The 24,284-nt window shown below is 33.4% G+C and overlaps 1 protein-coding gene across 29 annotated transcripts in view; it reads right to left on the bottom strand.

The window, feature by feature from the left end:
• Window positions 1-9,984: 9,984 nt before the first annotated feature.
• Window positions 9,985-24,284, bottom strand: part of LOC101787859 (histone H1.8-like) — a 109,265-nt gene continuing 94,965 nt past the window's right edge. For 16 of the 29 annotated variants that reach the window (XR_010047163.1, XR_010047156.1, XR_010047161.1 and 13 more), the window contains one exon: window positions 17,927-22,765. Coding sequence is in view for 3 of the 29 variants with exons in the window: in XM_063247914.1 (XP_063103984.1) it covers window positions 12,021-12,935 (915 nt within the window). In the remaining 26 variants the exon portion in view is untranslated. Of the gene's footprint in view, window positions 13,466-17,926; window positions 22,766-24,284 lie in introns of those variants that run through there. The other 13 variants (XR_010047154.1, XR_010047147.1, XR_010047160.1 and 10 more) reach the window with 7 other exon arrangements.

Below are 24,284 nucleotides of genomic sequence, written 5' to 3'. Positions count from 1 at the left end.
GAACATATTCCATAATTCCTACTTCATAATATGATTTATATAACATCTACAAGTCTGAGATTCTATCCATAGATGGAAAGGAAGCATCCTTCGATGAACTGTACACAAGAAACTCTATAAGACTACCAAAAAATTTCAGCTTTTTCTTAATAAAATTTTATATCTTTCTAAAGGGAAAATTTGGAGGAAATCATTCTGGTATTGAACATTTTATATCTTTTTGGAAATTAGGTTTATTTCTTCATCTTAGTGTTAACACTTTGAAATATCAGGCATGAACACCCCTTTGATATATTTACCACTTTCTAACTGTCTTTGTTTTCCTTTGAAATTAATCCATTCTCTCAAGCTAGGGCTGTCTAGTTTCCACAGTTCCCACACACTAATGGGTGTTATCTAGCTTAATCCATTCAGGATAGGAAAACTTATTGATGGATTCTGACATGTCTGCATGGGAAGCCCACAATGCAGAGGCAGGTTTGTATTCACATTGATCATCATATGTATCATTCTATGACCAAAACTTCTCAGAGGGTGGTACGCATGAGGAAAAATGAATTAGTAAGTCTAGTGTAGCTGCAGAATTTATATCAGTACCAGTAGATAAAAATTGTAGATACTTTTCTCCCATTTGCTTTTAAATGGTTTCATTCTAGGAGGAGATTATCTTATCTTAGGTTATGAAAGATTGGAAACCTGAGTAAACATGATCTCTAAATTGATTAGACTTTTAAAGTCCAAGACCTAAATTTACAAGAGTATATCCAACAGTTGCTCAAAAATTATACCTACCCTGTACAAAACACACAAACATATGGCAACAAGTTATAAAACCAAAGTAGATTAAATGTTATATCAACTTCTGTAACATGAGAATGAAATCGAGGCCACGTTTTTTGGATATTTCTTTTTTTGTGAACAAATGCTTTTGTTTTCCATAGAGAGTAAGTAAAAGACTCTCGGCTAGCAGATTCTCTTGTTGTTTCATACTTTCCAAAAGGATCTTTTTCTCCTTTTTTCTATAGAATTTACAATATATTTAAGGTAACTTCTGACAGGTGGTGACCACAAAGTATCAAATACTGCAGTTATCTTTGTAGAAAAAGAATAGAAGTTTCCTTTATGAAACATTCTTCTTCCATTTAACTAATTCTCTTTTTTGTAAAAAGTTTTCTCCAACCAAAGATTATAAAAATAGAACCTGAAAATTATTTGTCTGAATAACCCCCCCCAATTGTTTTTATCATCTTGAGATCTATGTCAAATTGGAGTTGTTGTCCAAATTTGAGGTGGTTGTTTAAAGTAGCAATGGAAGAATATCTGATATGGCATTATTTGTGTTATTTTTCATTATTCTCTTAGCAGAGATGTTTAAAAATGAAGGATAAAGACACCTGACAGAATACAATGTGAAGCCAGGCAGTGTAGCAATCCAGTGACATATCTTCCTCTGACTCACAGAGTGATGGAGACTGGCCAATCTAAAGAGAAAAAAGTAGGAATTTCACAAAATGTTGCCTAGGTCATACAACAAGACCCACTCTGGCTATCTATTCCTTTTTGAAAAGAGCATGTGTTGATATCATTTGGCCAGCTCACACATGACAGATGTCTTTTAGCCAGGCTATAAAAAAAAAAAAAAAAAAAAAAAAAAAAACAATATGAAAGACAGAATTTGTATTTCTTGTCAATTCTGGCCTGCATTCTGAAATTGAAAGTTTATCTCAACATCAGGCTTCCTTGTAGTACTTACACTGAGATCTAACCATCTTCACTTGAGACTATTCTAAATTTTACTACTTTAAGAGCACTGTCGTGTAACTTTACAAATCACATATATAAAGTCAGAAATTGATTAATTATACTTAAATATCCTTTTCTCTGTTATCTCGTTCCACCCTCTTCTCACTTCCTCCTCTTTTTTTCCTCCTTTCTTTTTTCTTTACATAATAATATTTCTATAAATACCATTTTTATGCCAGACAGTGTTAGTTTGAGGATCACATAATTAAAAACACAAAACTTGTTAAAACTTAAAACTTAGTATTTCAGAAAGAAAGATAACCAGTAATTACAATACAAACCATTTGATGGGAAGGTGTGTAGGATGAATACCCACCATATATGTAGACAGATGCTGTGGAGAAACTGACTTCTTCAGTCTCTAAATATTATGTAGAAGACGTGTGGCTCTAGAAAAGAAGTGAGGAGCTTTAGGGTTTCAGGATGGTTGAATAAGGCATCAAGAATTCATGTCCTCCTCCATGAAAAGGAAGCAAAGCACCAGGAAAATGGTTACATTTTGAGATGTGTGATCATAGGCAAATGCTTGAACTCAACAAGTTATAGCCTTGGAGATTTAAGTAACACAGAAGCAACAGATGTTCTGGGAACTTTGATATTGGCTCCCAAACTGGATGAGGACTCTCTTTTGCAAAGTAAAGTATAAACATTCGAGTCATTGCAAACTCCATGAGAACAAACTTAGATCATCATAAAGAAAAATTTCACAGATTGGACAAGTTTGCAATCAATTTAAGGGAGCAACTTGGAATTGCATAGCACCTGTGCTGTGAAGAAGGAACTCATACTATATCTCAGCAGATTTTCAGAGCCTAGGCCACTGATGGTGGGTGCCATATTGAAAACTGAGCTTTTCTCCAAACGTACATCACACTGATGCTTGGAATCATACCTATTCCATCATTCCTTAGACCTCACTGCATTCCCCCACACTAGCAAATGGGCCTGACTTTGACAAAACCATCTTGACCTGGCATGGCAACCATGATCCCAGTATCCAAAAGTGCCAATCGCTGCTTTACAGAAGACGAATGTTTCATCACAGAGGTAACAAAAGGTGTCACTGTGGAGAACTAAAAGTCCATGGTTTTTGTTTTCTGCGCCCTAAGCTATGAGCAGCTTTGTAAGTCATCGTCTGCCTCCCAGAGTGACAGTAGGTGGCTGCTCAGTACCACAAATTTTCTTACAACAATGCACAGCTGTGCATAATCCCTGGCCCTGACTGCGAAGAGTGTAGAAGGACATTTGCCTGCTTCCATATCTCCTCCCTCCATGAGGCTTGTGCCACCACCAGGACTGAGAACACTCCAACGGGGCTCTGAGCCTGTCCACTAATCCATCTCCCCACTGCATTTGTGTGCCACCACCTGGACTAAGATTTGGTGCTTCTGAATCCTTCTCATTGTAAGGAATGCCAGATGCACAACACAAGCCAGTGCCTGAGAGAATGTCTATTTTCCCATTGCCGTTACCTACCTTGTTAAGTTGACACAGGAAGAGCATCATACCACTTTGCTCATCAATATTTCTAGCCTGATCCCCAGAGATAGGGAGTTTCTACAGTACTATAACATGAACTAAACCAAAAGCCAAAGGTACAAGGAGACCACACATTGGTGATCAACTGTATACAAAGTCAACATTATATGCAAATTCTCCATCTCAAGACATATCTTCAAAAAAAAAAAAAAACAATTTACGATTTACTAAGCCCCATCATAAAACAAGTAAAGATAACTGTTCCAATAGATATACAAATATCCACACTGGAGCACAATAAGTATAAAAAAAGTAACAAGGTACAATGATACCAAAAAGAATACAATTATTTAGAAAACTCTACTTAGAAAAAGAGATCAAAGAAAAGAATATCAACAAAATTCCTAACATAGAATGTCAAAAACTGACAAGGTCCTGAGTTCAATTTCGAGTACCAAAAAATGTTTAAAACGAACAATTGTAAAGAAACTGAAATATACAGCATTGAAAACATACAAATTTGAATGAAATTAGAAAAATTATGTATGATATGAATGAGAAATTCAGCACAAGACAGAGATCTTGATAGAGTCAAACAAGTGTTTGGAATCAAGGTGGAAATAAGTAAAATAAAAAATGCAGTCAAAACCTTTCCACAGAGTAGAGCAGACAAGAAGTAACTCTGAACTCAAAGGCAGTTTTTAAAAATATCCTAGTCAGAAAGAAAAAAGAAAAATTTATACCACATGGTTTCTTTCATATAAGAAATTCAAAACATAAAATTTCAAAGAGCAAAATTAAAGATAAGCAATATGCAATAGGAACACAGGATTTTTAAATACAAAAAGGAAAAAGTGGAGATGGAGGTGAGCTAAAGGAGAGAAGGGCAAGCAGAAGTGTAGATAATTAAAATGTGCTACTGACATGTCCCAGCTCCCAAGATGAGTGTAACCATTGTGCATATCAAATATACCAATAAACACAGAAAGAAAGATGGAAGGAATGGGAGAAGGGAAAGGAGGGAAGGAGAGAAGAGGAGAGGAAAAAAGATAGTAAGAAAGGATAAAGACAGCTTAGAGACATTTTGGATAAATAATAAACAGATATTCACATTTTATGAGCCCTTGAAGAAAAAGAAAAGTACACAAGACACTTTCAGTAATAGCTGAATAACGTCAATCTTACGGATGACGTGCACACTCAGGCAGAGCAGGCCCACACAGACCTCACCAGAGAAGAGCCTTCACTCTGCATATTATAGTCAAAGTATCAAAAGGATAAAGAATTCTGAAACCTGAAGAGAAAAACATCAAGTCACATTTAAAGAATCTCCATTTAGACTAAATTACACTTTGTATCAAAGGCTGTATACCTTAGGAAAGAATGAACTGACATATTACAAGTTCAGAAAGAAAATAACACATTCAAAAGTACTATTTGCAGCAAAGCTATGAGATTTCATTTTCATTAAGAACAAAATACTTGAAATATTTAACAATTCTTCTTTAAACTATTCATTTTATGGATGTTAATTCCATTGTGTTGTGATAGCCCAGTGTGTGTGAATGTACCCTTCAAAGGTTATTAACTTATGTCGTATCACCAAAAATGCAGGTGGGTTTGTAAAATTCCATAGGAGCTTAAAACATGTAGATATAGATTCAGATTTGTAGATACAGATATTTTCATATTCTACTGCTGTTGGTTGAAGTAGTCTAAATATGTCAATTATATCCAATAAATTGGTAGTGTGAAGTTTATCTAAAGTTTCATTTCTTTTTTAAAAGCTTTTATGTATTTAAATTTTAAAAAATATTATCAACATATGCATGCAGTATATGTAGCTTATGCTCATCTTGGGGAGTGGGTAAATGTGCATACTAGAGCTTGTTTCTGTTTCATTTCAATCCCCTCATCCCTTTCCCTCCTTCTCTGGTAATTCCCCTGTCTCAGTTTTCATTCTTGTTGAGATTATTAATCTTAGATCATGTTATAGAATATAATGTTATATTGATTGAGGTTATAGGCTCCTATATACGAAATAGCTTCTTTATTTCCTCTTCTGCTCCTTTTCATCCCTCACCCCTGTTCCTTTGGACCACTTCCCTACTGTAACAGATTCATCCTCTTGTCCTCTTCTATCCATCGTTTATTATTTTCTTTTTTATACGTCGTCCCCTTACTCAAACAATGACAGCTCCTGGCATGCCCCACATGTCTCCTAAGGTTCTCAGGGTGAAGGACCAGGCAAGGATGAGAGAAATAAAGCAGAGCTGAAAGTTGGAGTCAGGGGAGACCTCTCTCTCCTGATGGGAGAAAAGGAACTTATCCTTCACTGCAGGGCATTTATTTATACATTCAACAACACAGTGCCACGTGGCGCCTCTTTGACTAGCAACCCATGGCTTGAGTTCTCTGGATGCTTGGTGTTATTTTGGGCTGAAGCATCTTCTTACGTGACTTGCCCCACTGCTATTTGTTCTTGGGGCAATCATGTGCAGGCCATGCTCAGCCCTGCATGTGTTATAATTCTCATTTCCCCATAAGGTACAATACGATATTTAAGCTTGTGTGTCTCATGTATTTTATTTAATATTATGTTTTCCAGGTATACCAATGTTTTTCTACAAATGTTAATATTTATAGCCAAGCAAGAGTATTCCAGTATATATGGATACCACATTTCCAATTGTCCTGCTATAAATATTGGTATATATGACCCAAAGACCAATATATACCAATAAATACTGGTATATTTATATGTTGACACCACCAGTGATACAGCTGGGTCATATGGAATTTCTAGTTTCAGTTTATTGGTATGTCTCTACACTGATTTCCATAATGGCTGTCCTAGTTTACATTCCTACCAACCACGAAGAAAGTTTTATTTTCCCCACAGCCTCACCAGAGTTTACTATTGTAGATTTCTTAATGACTGTCATTCTTTCCAGATAAGATGGAATCAACATTGTTTTAAAATGCATACCTCTAATGGATAGAGATGTTGAACATTTTTTCATATATTTGTTGAGGATTTGTCTTTGTTTCTCTATGACATTTGTTAACTTGTCTTGCCCATTTCTTGACTGGATTTTTAACTTTAGGTGGCTTAATTTTTAAAAATTCATTTTACAGGCCTGGGTCTGGTAATAGCTGGCAAAAAGTTTTATGCTATTCTGTAAGTTGTCTCTCCACTTTATTCTTTTGCTGTACAGAAGCTTTTTAGTGTGATATATTCCCACTTCTTGATTCTTGCTTTTATTTCATATGCCACTGAAGCTGTTTAGAAAATCCTTTCTAAACATCCATGTCTTCGTGGGGATGTTTCTGCATCCTGTTTTCTGGTCTATTGATCTATGAAGCTGTTCTTGTTCCATTACTGTGTGACCTTTTCCACTACTGCTTTGTGGTATTGCCCTAAATCAGGCATCACAAGGCCTGTTGCTTGCTCTTGTTTCCCAGAATTGTTATTGCTACTCTGGGTATCATCTGGTCCCTTATTTATTTATTTATTATACCAGGAATCAAAGTCATAACCTCATGCTTGCCAGGCAGGAGCTGTGTCAGTGAGCTATATTCCCAACATGGTTCCATATGAATTTCAGACTCTTTTATGTCGGTCTGTAAAGTATGCTGTTGGCACTGAATTTGTATGACAATTTAGAAAGTATGACTATTTTAACAATACTGGTGCTGCCTATCCAACAGCAGGGGACATCTTTGCATCCTGGTGTCCTGTTCTGTCTCCTTTTTCAGGGGACTGAATTTTTATTTGTAGAGGTCTTTCATCCATGGTTACATTAATTCTTAGGTATATCATTTTTCTTGAAGCTAATGTGAATGGAATTCTTTCATAACTTCCTTCTCACCAAATTCTTTATTGGTACATACAAATGTTAATGATTTTTGTATGTTGATCAATATCCTGCTACATTGCTGAAGTTAATTATTAATTCTAAGAGCTTTTTGGTGAGATTCTTTGGGTTTTGTATGTAGAGTATCATAAATACTTGTATGCAGAGTATCATGTCATCTGCAAATAATGCTAATTTGAGGTTTTCTTTCCCTGTATGTATACACTTTGTTTCTCATGCCTGAAAAAGTGTCAAGTACTATGTTCAGTAGAAGTGGTGGTAATAAACATAACAGTCTTCTTCCTGATTTTTGGAGGAATAGTTTTGGTTTTCCCCATTTAACAAGATCCTGGCTGTTAGTGTGTCATAAATAGCTTTTATCATGTTTAGGAATGGTTACCGTATACCTATTTTCTTCAAGCTTTTTTTTTTCATCGTGAAGCCATTTTGTATATTACTGAAGGCCTCTTCTACATCTACTTATATGATCATATGGTTTTTTACTTTGCTTCTCTTATGTGATGTACTAACATTTACTAAGTTATGTATGTTGAACTATCCATGCATCTCTGGGATGAAAACTGCTTGATCACAATCTATAATCTTTTTGATAATGTGCTGCATCCTACTTGTTAATACCTTACTGAGTTTTACTGCATCTATGTTCATTAAGGACGCTGACCTATGGTTTTCTTTTTTCATTTGGTCTTTGTGCAGCTTTGAGATCAGTGTGATATTAATTTCCATAAGTGAATTTGGGAACAATTAATGTCTTTCCATATCATTGAAGATTTTGAAGAGTATTAGTGACACAATGTGATTAAAGATTTTTTAGTATCTCAACCATGAAGCCAGTAGGTCTTCGGCATTTTGTTTCATAGATTATTTATTATGGTGTCTATTTCATTGCTTGTTACTGGGTTATTAAATATGATCATGTATTCTTGGGTCAGTTTTCATAGTTTGCATGTGTCTGGGTATCTATAACTAATACTACTTCTTTAAAATTTGCTAATTTGTTGAAATATAATTTTTCTAACTAGTTAGTGTCATCTGGATTTTGACAGTGTTGTATTTTTACCTTTTCGTTTCTATCTGCAAGACTTTTCTTTCTTTTTCATTTAAAATCTGCCTATAAGTTATCTATTTTATTTATTGTTTCAAAGGAAAAACTCTTTGATTCAAAGAGTTTTTATTTTTTTTTCTTGATTGTTGTATCTTCCCACTGTTATAAGATAGTATAAGTCAAAATATATTATAATAAGTCAATTTTTCCTGTGTAATTCTGTCTGCTTTTGCCTTAGATTGTTTGGAGGGTAAGAGGTTAAAGATTATTACAGATAGTTTGAGATTTGAACCATTATCACTATGTGGTGCTCCTGCTTGTCCTTGATGATCTTCTTGTTCTCAAATCAAATTGTCTGAAGGTAACAAAGCTATGTCCTCTTTTGATTAGGGATAACATAACAGATATACTTTTTAATACACTTAGACTCAATATTTAAAGAGTTTCTAATAAATATAAATGAGTCTTATTTTTAATTCCCCCTGATGATTGTTATTTTCTAATGGTTCTTTTAAATTATTGACACTCATATTTTTGTTGATATAATAGCGATATCTACTATAGTCTTCCTCTCATCTATGCATTGTGTATTTTTCTTTTTTCCTATTTTTGTCTTTCATTCTTAGTGCATCTTTTAGTGTCTGTATTGAATTTATTTTTTACACTTTATTTCTTAGTATAACAGTTGTACTTTCTTTACCATTTTAGTTTTACATTCACTGTTTTCTCCAGTGCTGTTACTTTGCTATGTCAAATTCTTGTGTGTATCATTTTCTTCTATCTATAGAACTTTGAAATTTAAGATAGACCTTCTAATGAAAACACTTCAATTTCTTTTTATCTGAGAAAGTACATTTCTCCATTATTTTTGAAGGATAATTTTTCATGGTACCGAATTCCAGATCTTTTTATCTTAGAAACATCTGAAAATTTTAGTCTACTATTTTCTTTTAGACTATTTTTAAGTAGTTGAATATGGTGTTTCTGTTTGTGTCTCTGCATTTTTATTCTGATTTCTTTCAAAATATTTATTTTTAGTTTTCTACAGTTCAAAAGTAACATTTCTGAGTACAGTTCTCTTTGACACTTATCCATACTAGAGTTCTTTAAGCTTCATAATCTCTGGCCTGATATCAATATTCTTTTTTTGTCTTTTTCTGTTTTTATAGGTACCAGCGATTGAAGTCAGAACTGCCTGCTTGCAAGCCAGGCACTTATGCTGCTGAGCTAAATCCCCAGCCCCTTGATATCAATATTAACTGGGGAGAATTTTCAGTCTTTGTCTGTTTATTATATTTCTTATGTTTCTCATCTTTTCATATTATGCACATTTATAACTTTTATGTTTAAGGGAATAACGTTGTTACTTTATTTCAAGTTATGTTTTCTAGTTTATTTTCTGCTTGCTTTTAACTGGGGAAGTTAATATTGAAATATCCTGAAGCTTAAAAATTTTTCTTCTCATCAATGTCCAGTCTACCAGTTAAGACCAAATGAACATTGCTTCTATCACAGTGTTTTTCAGTGTCTTATGTTTCTTGTTTGCTGTGTCTTAGCATACTCACTGCATTTTTCACTGATCACCTAGTCCTGTGTATTGTTTTCTTTATCCAGTATAGCCTATTGCACATTAATCGTAAGTGACTTACGTTGCTTTTCTAATCATACTAATGACTCTCTTATTTCTGAGTCTGACTCTGTCTTCCTAACTGTGATTTTACATTTTAATGTGTGAAGTACTGAAAATAAGGCTTTGACAATGTAGTAACAAGATGTTAATGAATGAGAGATTTTTAAGGTTTTACTTTAAAGAGAACAAAGCAAAACAAAATGAAACAGAATAAAGCCAATCAAAACAAAACCATGAAAGCAATACAGACTTTCAAAACAAGATAATAGATAATCAACGACTATCATAATATCTCATATTATCTTTAAAATAGCTGTACATACAATGAGACAATAATATCAAGCAAAACAACAGAATAAAAGCAATCAAAAAACACAATACAGTGATACAGGACTTCAAAACAAGAGAATAGGAGATGAACAATGGCTACCATAATATATCTTTTTATCGTAGAAATAATTTCCCATACAACCTGACACAATAGAATCTAACAAAACAAACAGAATAAAATGAAACCAAACCAAACAATGAAAATGATGCAGAACTTCAAAACAAGTTAATAGGAAATTAACTATAGCTACCACCTTCCCTTTTTAGACATTTCCTCCCCTTTCACCTTCACAATATCTATTGTACATTTTGGATCCCACTAATTCCTTCAGTTTTTCCTTATCTTTAAATTTAAGGGGAATAAAACAGCAATAAAATGCATCTAAACAGTGATAAGACAGTAGGAAATGTACCACAGTTACTATATTACATACTGTTGTCCTCTAAATAGTTGCTTGGTTTAGGCTTGCTAAGTCAGTCAAACAACAGTGCCTCCGAGTCAGCTTGCTGCTCATAGGGGAAGCTGTACTCCTCACCCCACCCCATGCAGCAGCTGGCTCACAGGCAGGGCCTTTGCTTCCATCTCAGCTCTCCCCACCTGCACTCTGAATGGCTTATAGGCAGGGGCAGGAAGGAAAACACTTTACAGTCTTATATCTCGCTTATCTTTTGGTGAAGCTATGCATGTAACCTTTACATTACATAAGTCCTTAACCACCACCACGGATTCGTGAAGTGAAATAAAATGGCTAGAATAAAAACAAAAGCAAGGGTCAGTATTTTTCTTTTGTCACATGGAATATTGGAGGGAGATATTTTGTTTATGTCATATCAGTAGAGCTTTGAATAAACCCAAGCAGTTCAGTTTTTGTAAAATAATTTATACTGAGAAAACTTTATTGGGTACAGAAAATGCTGGTCAAAATAATTCTTTTTCTATCTTTAAATCTACAATAGACTTTCTCTCTTGTATTTACTATAGGAACCAGGTGAGACTTGTTTAGGTAAAACACAAAAGTATTGTGGCTAAATCTCATTGAGTATTTTAATTCTCAGAATTACACTGAACTTCCAAAAATTCTTCAACTTCAATTCACAGTTTCTTACCCTGACATTTGGCCACATTTGTAGGATCCTGAAGTAACTCACTGAGTTGTCTGTATTCACCTGGCTCTCTAAGTGTGCTGAGGACAAATTCGTTGTCCTGTGCTTTCACTTCTTTTACAGTTCTCAATCTGGTAACAGATAGAGCTTGTCCACTTCCTTCAGTTATTTTTTTTTTCTGATTGTTAGAATAGAATGTTGAATCTAAGTTTCTCATTTAGTGGAATATAGGAAGTATTGTGTTGCATTTTGGTATGAATGAATGAAAAATTCATGGGGGAATTGCATCATTCTGAGCCACAAAAGTCAGGGAGTTATCAGTTGCAGATCAATTCACTGTGGGTCACAAAACGGTAGTGATATTGATTCAGCTTATTTGTCAGGTGGTATTAATAGATTAGACTTAGCATGTGATTTAAAATCCACGATCACTATTGTGGAGGAAAAATAAGTTGAAATATGAGATAGCAGCACTCCTATTTTACATGTCAAACTTATCAAAATTTGTATGAAAAATATTTGGAATCTGAGCATGTTAATACAGTCTTATATGTGTACTTCCAAATTCATTTTATTATTTTAAGTTAGCATGTGTGACTTTTGGAATGTTAATTTTCTTTTTTTTTGGTGATACATCAGTGTCTTTATTGATAACTAGGTCATGATTTGAGAAATAAGTTAGGGTTAAATTAGTAGTGCAATGATTTGGAGGAATAAAAACTCCAGCCCAGCCACCCACAGTCCCACCGGCCTATAGCTGCTGAGCTCTGAGTACAATAACTATGACCTCTTGACCAGTGGCCTGGGGTTCTTGGGGCCCCCAGCCTTCCTGGCTGGAGACAGAGTCCTGGTCCTGGGGGCACCAGCGTTGGAAGCAGTGGTGGCTTTGGGGGCAGCAATGACTTTGGGTCCAGGCCCTGGGGCAGCCTTCACTGCGGGTTTTGTACCCTTCAGGGAGGCAGCACATTTTCCAGCCTTGGAGACTGCAGTTGACGTTTTCCCAGGGGCTCCTGTGTCTTCTTGCCTGCTCCTGCTGCCTGAGACCTTGGGCTTCCTGCCAAGCTTGTGGACAGTTGAGGAAGCCCCAGCTGACTTTGGGGGGGTCCTTCTTGGCTACAACCTGCTGTGGCCCAGTGCCTTTCGCCTTGCAGCCTCCCTGAGGGGCTGTCTCTAGGGCTTTGCCCTGTTTGCGGGGAGCTCTTGCTTCACATGGTTCTGCAATCTTTTTCTTGCTGGAGCCAGCAGGCCCTGTCCGAGTACTTTTCCTGCTGCACTGCGGCTTCTTCTGACACTTGGGGACAAGCTTGAAGCTGCCAGTGGCACCCCTGGCCTTGGAGTTGATGGGCCTGGCAAGGAGGCCATGGCTCATGCCTGTGGCAAGGGCCTGCTTCAGTAGGTACTTGAAGCGGGTGACATCGACTGTGGGGTACTTGTGCAGGATGTAGAGCTTGATGGCTGCCACTGAGGTGCCCCGGCGCTGCTCTCCTGCCTGTAGGGCCTCCAGCACCATGCGCAGCACTGTGGGGTGGCAACGGGTCACCATGACCCTGTTTGAGTTCCGGCCTGCTGGCTTTCCATACTCAGGGGGCTCTGCTAGCCCTGCTGTGGAAGAGGAGGAAGAGGAAGAGGAGGAAGAAGAGTAATTGGTGATGCTCCCAGGAGCCATCTGAAGGACACTTATAAATGACCACCTCCGCTGTTCACATACCGTTAATTTTCATACTGAACCTCTAACACTCATTTCTTTCAATGTTTATACACAAATCATTGGCTATATCACAGTGCATAATGAAAAGTTATTTTTGTGGAAGAAATGTTTGAAAATCAATTGAAGCAAGAGTAAGGATTGTTAGTATTTTTAATTAATGAGTTAACCTTTTGATGGTTATTGTAATAATGTATTACTTTTTTCCTGTATTTACATTGCAATAAAATTAGTAAAATGAAACTTTTCATAAACATTGTCAATTGACTTAAAGTTCAAGTTTAAAAAATGACAATTAAGGCATGAATACACAAAGATTTTGAATCAATAATTTAATTACTGTTATCCTAATTAGAACTTGGAATCCTCTGTTTCAGAAAGCAGAAGAATACCTCAGCATTTTAATTATAGGGCTATATATAGAAATATATTTGAGCCCTCAGTTAGAACTATATTATTATTTCAACTTTCATTAATGGAAAAATTTATTTTTAATGATTTTATTGTACTGATTTCTTACTGATTTAATGATTTCTATTGTACTGATTTAATGATTTTGTGTCTTATAATCAAAAAAGTGTCTTATAATGAAAATTCTAATTGTAGTTTAATATCAAAATGGTTTCTTGAGCTTTTGAAATATCAATAGTACTGTGTCTGCAATTTCACCTAATTCTGAACTTTGTAAGTACTCCTAAATGCTTCCTAGTGAGCAAAATGTTAAATACCACCTATTTAAAGTACAAAATTATTATGCCTGGTGTGCTCAAATACAATCATTTTACATTTTTTCACTCAGAAAAAGTACACTTTTGTAATGACTACTCACTTTATTTCTGAATTTTGTCTACTCAATTCCATATGAAACAAATACAATTGAATTGATCATGTTCTCATCACAAAAATGATAATGAAATGAAATGAAATCTAGCTAATTAGCTAGATTTTTTATTTCATAATGTATATAAACTTCAAAGCATATGGACAACATATATGTTATATATATATATATATATATATATATATATATATATATAATTCAACATAAGAAGCCATTTTAAAATATTTTTATAGTGTATGCTTTAGTTTATATCTTAAATGTCCCTCAATGGCTCATGCATTAAAGGCTGTGACTTAGGACGCCCTGTTACTTTAAATGGTGACATCAGAAGTTAGATATTAGCAGAAGTGCCTTAAAGGGGATATGTAATTCTAAAACCCTCCACTTTTTCTCTTTGATTTCTAGATGCCATGAACTGAACATACCTCTCTGCCACATGTTTTTCCAAGGTGTATTGCACCACTACAGCCCCATATCAACAGAGCCAATTGAATATGGACTGAAATCTTTGATACTATCAACTGATGTAAGACTCTAATTTTTAAATACATTTTTAATGTAAATATTTTGTCACAATGATGGAAACTGGCAAACAGTGTATTTGAATAAAATACAAATGGAAGGAAGCCATTGGTCTTAAAATGAGTAATTATAACCCTGTGAATGTGTAATGAAACATTACATATTACTAAATGCATAAAGCATTATAATATATTTATTATGTAACATATGTATTACTTGATTTTATTATATGTCACATAGGAGTTAGCTAACATTATGATTATCTATCCTTTCCCAGTAATCACACATATAATAATCCTGGAAATACTGCTCCTTGAAGAGATACTTACTTCCTACAATACCAAATGACTGTCATGGAAATATATGCAAACCAAAAAATCCAAATCCTGTATGGTGAACTATGCCCTTTATTCAGCTCACACAGGTTGAAATAATATCTTCCTGCTTTCCTACAATCCAGGGCCAGCAATTAGAGAATTTCTACATACCAAAGCCCTGGGCTTGTTTCACATGGAACAATCCTTCATCCAGTGCCCCTGCCTCGTCTCATCTTCACTTTCTCAAAAAAATCACAGTAAATTTTCTTATCCATGACTTTGTCATCACTTATTCTGCTACTTTACTAAGCCTGGTACTTTCTTGTGCAGTTCTCCAGAGATTACAGTTCTCCTTTTTCTTTTGAATACTATTTATTCAATACCATTAATTTCCTTAACTACTGACCTCATCAAAGCTGAATAAATTCTCCATTTTAAATACATAAATGTTTAAGTGTGTTTCTGTATTTGATCTATGTGTCTAATAACAAGGATTTTGTGGTATAATTCAACAATTTTATTATTTCTGACTTCTGTGCTGATAAAATATTGTCTATACTGAACAAATAGTTTTACAAAATACATTAACTTATTTATATTACTTTGGCCTCCTAAAATATCAGTTAACGGTATTAAAAATAATTCAAATCCGTTTTTAAAACATAAAATTTAAAGTATTGAAATTTACTAACGCAACATGAAAAGCACTTTTTACTAAAACTGTCAGTAGACTTTTTTCTGGAATTATTTGTAAGGTTTTTATTAAAGGAATTTAAAATTAAGAAGAAAAACATATAACCTCACACTTAGTTTTCAAAAGGCCACATTTTAAACCTGCTTGAAAACTAAAATATTGCTAAATAAACAAGGTTTTATTATTTTATAGTTTTTCATTTTGAACAAGAAGTTTATTGAAGAAACAAGGCGCTTGACTTAAAGGGAAAATATTGAAGAATCTTTTTTTAAGAGTGATGTACAGCTACGTATGTAGCTGATTGTTGCAGCTCATACAGAAAAGTCATAAAATTGTCCTTGCTTTACAGTGATAAATGAGAAACTTGAAATTCTGCAGTCAAACAAGATATGCCAGAATGTTTATGCTTTTTGTCTCTTCTGCTAAAATTTTGAGGGCAAAATAACTTACTTAAAATACAGTATGCAATTATATCAAAGCACTTAAGCTTTTATTGAAGTTTCCTGGGAAGTCTTATATATTCACAAGGAAATGTTGTATCTGTTGTATTTGTTATACAAAAAGAAATGATATTTTGACATGTTAAAGAAATTATGCTGTCTGTTTTCACCCTTTATCACTTGGCTTCCCTTGATTTCTATATCAGATTTTGAGGTAGACCAGTTTAGTTCCTAGTGTTTCTTAGCAGTGTGGAGATTATATGTTGTACAGAAGTCAGGTATACCTAATGAGTATAGAGAAGGAAAAAGGAGAAATGTTTTTTCCAGACTAGAGAAGTATGGAGAATGGGCAGAATGTCACAATAATGAGCAAGGGGTTGAGTCTTCTATATTCTAAGCCACGTCCTTAGAAATGAGAAAATGAGAATAAGATAAGGGAAACCACTGAATTGGTAGATTTTACTCCATGTTGTCTTTTTGGGAAATTCTGGGACCATGAGTTCCCAAGATAATAGCTTTGCCATCACGTGAAAGAAACACATTTAGTGGCCAGATGGATCATATATCTTCAAATCCCTGAGGATCCTGAAGATGGTAAGTTTCTGGATAGAAAAGTGGAATCTCCAGTTTGTCCTGTTGCCACGGGTCATATAATAGTACTTTTCCTTGTCTTTGACCGGGCTGATAAATAATGAAACAGTGACATTTAGCTTGCATGTGTTCATAATGAGAACACTGTAGGACCTCTGACACTGTTTTGATATGAACAGATCATTTCTACATCTTTTTTTAAAATTTTATTTAAGGAGAAAAAGAAAAAAAAAGCAAAGAAAGGGTACAAGTTATACAGAATTTCAGAAAAATAATAAACAGTAGGAAATCACTAGTTAATGAATTACATATTGTCATCTTAGAAATATTTGTTCAAGTTACAAAATTAAAGCTTATATAGTGGACATTCAAACAGTGAGACCAAATAGTTCTGTTCAATGATCCAACAAAACTCAGTAATATCATTGTCTATCTTATACACTTAAATATACATGCAGTTATATCGTTTAGAGCACTTTCTTTTCCTCTCCTTTGTACAATGACTATTTACACATTTATTGCTCCCACAGTTCTTATTACTTTTTTTGGAAGAGAGTAAAACCAAATGTGACATAAAAGAAGAGAGTCAGTCAAATCAAAAGGGTGGACATAATAGATAATGTAAAAACATAATACAAGGTGATCAACAATGGTTACCATAATGCCTCCCGCTATCTCTAATAGAATTGCCTATATCATCAGTTATAATAAAATTGAACAAAATAGTAAAGAACGAAACCAACAAAACCAAAACATTGGAGACATTACAGGTCTTCAAAAGTAGATAATAGTCAACCAGAATGGGCGTCATAATGAATCCCACTATCTTCATAGTTGTTGCCTATACTTTCGAACCTCGTACTATCAAGCAAAACAGAATAGAGGAACATCAGTCAAAACAAGATGGTGAGAGCAATACAGGGCTTCAAATCAAGTTAATAGTAAATCAAAGTGGATTACTATAATATATCCTGCTATTTTTTAGTTTATTTTTCCCTTAATTAAAAGGATAAAAATAAAAAAGTAAATAATAAAATGGAGATTGAGATAAAAGAGGGCATAACAACAAAACAGCGCAGAAAAAAACATAACCATTTAAGCAAAATAGTGTTTTACCACAAGATAATCCTGACATAAATGTAGTTACCATATTGTCTCTTTCCTTGAAATCTTTGAGTATAACTTCATATACTGTAGCATCAAATATATCAAAACAATGTAAAACCATTCAAGAGAATGACAGTATTACAGGGTATTTAGAATCAACTAACAGAAAATGAACAACGGTTTCTATATAATCTCCTTGTCTATAAAGGTTTTTGTTTATACTATCACATATAATAAAATCCAATAAGATACAACATGCTAAGACCAATGGAGACAGAAGAGCAAAAGCTTGATGAGACTTCAAAACAAGATGATACTAAATCAGCATTACCTATTATGATGTTGTTTTCTCCAAAATAGCTGTTCCTATCATCCAGTCTTCTCTGCCTCATTTCTGTTGAGCTATTTTTCTGTCATTTGTTGTCAGTTTGTCTTCTTCATTTCGCTTTCTGCTCCATTCATTGTGGCCTCTCTGCCACTATTTCTGGAATCTTGGTATTTTCCTTTTTTAGAATATCCTGCAGTATTCTCTGTAAAGTTGGATTGGTGGTTGCATATTCCCCTAGTTCCTCTTTATCCTGGAAGCACCTTGTTTTTCCATCAATTTCCAGGGATAGTTGTGCAGGACATTTCAATCTTGGCTGGAGGTTATTATCTTTCAAAGCTTGAATTATTTCCCCCCACGCTCTTCGTGATTTGATGGTTTGTGCTGAGAAATCTGCTGTAATTCTGATGGGTGTACCCTTGTAAGTGATCTGTTTCTTGTCTCTGACAGCTTTTAATACTCTGTTCTTATATTGGATTTCTGGTATTTTGATTATTATATGCCTGGGTGTAGCTCTGTTTGGGTTGTAGGTGGCTGGGGTCCTGAATGCTTCATACATCTGAGTATCTTTACCTTTTGCTAAATTAGGAAAATTCTTCTGGATTATTTCTGCAAGTAGCTTTTGTAGTTCATGTCGCCATCTCTCTACATCTTTTTTCTGAAGAAGCAAGTTTAATCATTCTGATGAAGGGAACTACATCTACCAACCATTTGAAAACAGCTACATTAAACATCCTAATTACATATAATTTTTTTAGTCAAGTAATATCTAATGTGCAGTGAAATCAATCTTTTCCAATTCATCATAGTTTACAACACTCAAACACAAAAAATGGAGGACATGAAAAGCTATGAAGTCACTGAAAACAAGTGGATACTTTGAGATTTAATGGAGGTTAATTTGAAAATGATGTTTCTTGAAAACACAATAATGCAATCAGATGCAAGAAATAAGTTGGTAAAATTTCTATATAGTTTTATAAATCTAATTTTCTATGATTTTTCCAGTTAAAATTAAAAACTAGACCTTTACCCTCCTAATCCATTTTCTAGGTTTCTTTTCTTCCTTTCTAGTTTTGTATTGAGACTGCTTACTTTTAGTGTTTACTTTAATAAGTTTTATATATTCCTGAAAATGATTTACTAGATCTATGAAACCCAAGAGGTTGACAAATATTTCATTATACTAAAAATTATTGTAATAATTTTTACTCGTCGATAAATTATTACCAAGTAGACAAAATGTATTATTAGGATATCCCAGGGCTTACATAAAAAATGATAGCAATTTTATATACATAAAATTTAAATAAGCTTAATAAAATACTGTTTAAATCAAAGAACATGCTATTTGACCACAATGACTTCCAAAATAAAGTCTGACTACAGGAGCTTTGTTCATCTGTTAAGAATCATTTGTATATAAAACATATATTAATATGTTTTAAATCAAGTAAAAATATAGATATATGATTATTTGAGATGATGTGTTTATTTTATTAAAAGTTTTAGAGACTATCCTTTTTTATTAAAAAGTATATATGTGTATAATAGAGAAGAACATTTTCTAGAATCACTGGTTAAACAGCCTCAAAGTTAGTTTGCTATTTTGGTTTATTTTTAAAAATATGATCTAGGAACCATCATCCTGTGCTTATTTACAATGCACAGTACTAAATCTACAATGAGTCTTCTCAAAATAAATATGCATTTTAATAGAAGCTGCGGGTAATTTTAGATACTTTAATGAGTTGGTGAAGCAATTTGAGATTTAATCTGCCTACTTACAATTTAAAAAAATTTTTAAAAAGTTGTTAATAATTAAATGTAACTATCAAGAAAAAGTGTTCAGAATAACGTGATACTGGTGAAAGAGGAAGTGTCTTGGTGTATGTTGTGTCCCCCAGGCCTCATGAGTTTGCATCATGCATTTGTGATTGGTTCATCGTCTAGTGCTTGGATTGATGGTCTGAGTGCTCCACCCACAGAGGGGTGGAGCCAGGATGTGATGTAATGAAAGGAAGAAGGTGTGTCAGGCTCTTTTGCTGGTTTCAGCCTTGCTGTTTGCAGCCTCCATGAACTGCGGCTATGCCATGCCACCCTGCCTTGGAGCCAACTGAGTATGGACTGAAACCACCAAAAACTGTAAAAAAAAAATCTTTCCTTTCCCACTTTGTGGGATATTTTGTCTCAGCAATGAGTAAAAAGTAACCAAGACAATAAGCAAAGAGATAAATGAATGCAATAGTGAGCCCATAAATAGCAACACAGAAATATAATCAACTGTGTATTGGTAAAACACATACAAAGTAGTTAGACTTAAATAAATGACCATGAAAATACTGGACATCTGGTTGCAAAATAAATTAATGTAGATATAAACTTTATAAACTTCACAAAAAGTAACTCAAAGTGGACCATGTTCTTAAAAATAGACTTCAAAACTGTAAAACTCATGGAGGATAACCTAAAAGAAAGCCTAGGTGACTTTTTGATGATATCTCTAATAACAAAGATATTAAAAAATAGTTGAAAACACTCACTTTATTAAAACTGAAAGCTCCAGCCATGCAAAAGACAACAATAAGAAAATGAAGCCACAACCCCACAGACGGAGAGAAAATGTTTCTTCAGTAAACCTCTAATGAAAGCAATATTCCAAAATGTGCAAGCACTCCTTTATAATAACAGTAAGAAAAAAATTCTGATTGCAAAAATAGGCAAAAGATTTGAGCAAAAGTCTCAACAAACACAATGATAAATGACAACATGCATTTAAAAATGCTTATAATCACATGTTTGAAGAGCTCTAAGATTCCCATCACCTTTGGTTGTCGGTTTCTACTTCAGCCTTCCAGTGCAGACTTACACAGATGTCACGCTAGTCAGTTTCCAGGCTTTTGATCTTGGACTGGTGCTGTGCCCTTGATCCTTCTTGTCCATCATCCTGGGTTGAACAACTTCTGTATCTTCCAGTTCTTCCTCACACAGATAATCACTGTGGACTTTTCTGCTTCTCATTCTGTAACCTTACTAAAAAATTCCTCTTGAATAAGTGTTTGTATTTTCTACTTATGCTGTTCCTCTGGAGTACTCAAACAAATATGTCAACATACTAATTCCAACTCTATGACTTTGTGGAATACTGAAATCTGCAAGGACAGTAAAATGATTAATGGTTTTCAGAAATGATTAGAGCTTGAGGGAGAGGGATACTTAGCCAGCAAAGGATATTTAGGGTGATAAAATATTGAGTTCTGATGAAGTGTATATGGTCATATATTGTCTTAATCTTTAGAATATACAACTTCCAGAATGAATTCAAAAGTAAGTTGTAGATATAGTAATAATGGTTTATATACATAGTTTCATAAACATCTACAGATATAATGCTCTGGTGAGGCATATTAATAGTATAAAGATTGTATAAATATGATGAGAAAAGTTTTCAAGAATTTGTAACTTTCATTTAATTTTTGTGTTTTTCTAAGAAATAGTTTATTAAAATTGATTACAAAAATATCTTGTTAATTAAGATAAATACAAACAAGTTAATGTGTTTGTATATTTACAAATGTGCATATGTATGCACAAAGTCTTTATAAAATGATTAAATTCATCATGAGGAGGTGATACATGTAAAAGACTCAATTAGTTATTTTTTTACTATTGATTTCTCTGCTTCCCCCCTTCAATCTTTTGTTTTATAGATTCAGTCTTATCCAAATTTTCCTGTAACACATTTGGGAAGTGACTGGAAGTTCATTTAAATTTTACAGTATTAAAATAAATATTTTTAGGCTGATTCTCCATGAATTTCTCCTAACTCTAAAAATATGCTAGGCAAAGTGTGAATGCTGAAGAAAAAAAGGGCAAAGTATAAAATCTAGTGCCTTTAACGGACCTTGGATGCAATTCCTTGTTAAATGTTTTCTACTAACTTCAAACTCCCAAAAGGAGAACAAATGCCATAAGGCCATGAGTACCATAAAACAAAATGACGAACACTGTAGTCATTCTTCAGGGTTCATTTTTGAGAATGCAAAACTAGTGATTATTGTAAGAACTGGCAGCACTCTGAAAGTAAATGCAATAACCAAACTACACTCGGTGCTGTCACATACATTTAATCAGAGGACACTGCAGTCTATATACCATCGAAGAGTCCATTTATCTATTCAGTTATTCTGGATTCATTTTTGTCAAGAAATTTTTTATCATTGAAATTTTATACTTAGAATATATTTAAAAATGTAGAATTTTAAAACTTTCTAACATTTTTCTACTGATGATGTTTCATTGTGATATTTATTATTACCTTCTGGGTTTCCTACTACAAAGTACAAAATTGACCTTGTTGAATAGTTGATATTATCCTTTTATTAATGGTTATGCATTGATTGCACAATTTATGTAACTGGTCAATAATTTGCTATTCCTTTTGAAGAATACACACTATATACAAAGTAAAAAACAGCATAAACATCCCATGACTTTATAAGTTTTACTTTAGGTCCCAAAATATTCATAAATATATTTTTGTATTTTAATAGCAATATAATATTTACTTCTGTATGTTATAATGATATTTTATATTTGGAAAAATTATATTTGCTCTTTATAGCTACTGCAAATGATTAAATTATTTTATAGGTGTAAAAATTCAGGTAAATAGAGACTACTGCACCCTTGAAAATTGGTCAACTGTGTACTCAAAGAGGGTTTCAATCACATTAAATAGTCTAAATTTATTTAAGTATGATATTTTGATATTCTGTTCCTCACCATAATCAAAGACTCTAAAGTCAAAATCAACCAAATTATCAATTCAAAGCAAAACTACACTATTTCCAAGTATAAAGTCAAAATTAGTAGATAGCAGTGAAGATTTTTGTAATCGTACATTATTACATTCTAAAAATTAATGTTTTTTCTAACAAAATGTCTTGTTTCTCTAGAAAGAAAAAAAGAAAAAGAAAAAAGTGTGTGGCATTGGTTAGAGCAAAAGAGATATAACATTTCAGAGGCAGTTCAAGTAGCTCAAGATCAATAACTAGTATTCCCAAATAAGTTGCTTTATGTTAGACTTTCCCCTGCATTAGACATTGCTGACGCTCTACTTCAAACCAAGGGAAAAACAGAAATATAAAAGTAGTCTTTAACATGGGGATGATAATAAATGCATTGCTTATAGGTCAGTGAGTTGACAATATTATCCTGAAGATTAGTAAATCTATTGTATCATTCCACATTAATTACTACACAGTCATATCCATGAACTGTTCCATTAATAGAATAGATGAAGAAAAGTGAATGCAAGCAAATTATACATTCTCCATATAATTTTACTCTAGTGACTCCTGGTAAAATACACACACACACACACACACACACACACACACACACACACACACATACAAATGCTAACAATGTGAAGACAAATAAAATAGCAGGACATACTTGGCAAATGTGTGGCTTGTGTGTGTTTCTGTGTGTTGTACTGTTGGCTGCAGTTAAAAGAATGCATAAAGGAGAGAGAAATTTCCTTACAAAAATCATGTTATAATTTTGAATTTTAGATAAAAGGTGATCAAAGTAGTATAGTATATCATGTATCTTCACCATCAAAGGAAGACTACGCATTGCTCAACTTTTTAATTAAAGTTTATAAAACTGTATAATAGGCTAGTAACCAAAAATATCAAAAGGTTATAAGCTATAAGGTCATTCAAAAGAATATGGAGTTTTCTCAATCTAGAGTGTGTTTCATGCTAATCAGTAAAACATGCTATCTAGAATGACATTTAATTATAATGAAATATTCAGTAGCTATTTAAAATATATGGTAAGATTTACAGACAAAGATCAAAGAAAAGTTTCACTTTTGGCAAAAAATTTAATAATGTTTTGTTAATATCTTATTAAAAGTATAATTTGATCCTTTTTTGATTTATCACTTAAAACTTTGCATTTGAAAACATTTGCTTTGCTTTGAATTATTAAGATTTTGCTATTTGTGTTTAGTGAAGATAACTTGTCTTATTCATAAAATGAACAAAAAAATTTTGAAAATTGTGTTGTAGCTCTGCATTTAACATCTCTACAGAGGAATACAATTGAATATAAATATCCAATGAATATAATTGAAAAAAAATTCATTTTATTATTCCCTGTGGATCCCTCAAATTATTTATTAATTTTAGTGTACATAATGTAATCAAAAAATAAGGTATACATTTAAATTTGTAAAACTATCACTGTAAAAAGCACATAAACATTAATTCCCATTAAACTCTCTCCTTTCCTTTAAACATATTTCTTCCACCATTCTTGTCACTTTCTGAAGCAGTTCTTAGTTTTTAGTGAGTGTTCTGTTAAATCTGTTTCCAAGTTTCACCTACTCTGAAAAATTGGAACTATTTTATGTTTGTTTCTTTATTTTACTTTATTCAAAATTTTAGATTTTAAAGAGA

This window comes from Cavia porcellus, unplaced genomic scaffold (genome assembly GCF_034190915.1).
Source record: "Cavia porcellus strain 051 isolate PalLab524CR breed Dunkin Hartley unplaced genomic scaffold, mCavPor4.1 scaffold_5, whole genome shotgun sequence".
Lineage (NCBI taxonomy): Eukaryota > Metazoa > Chordata > Mammalia > Rodentia > Caviidae > Cavia > Cavia porcellus.
This window is presented reverse-complemented; position numbering and strand designations above follow the sequence as displayed.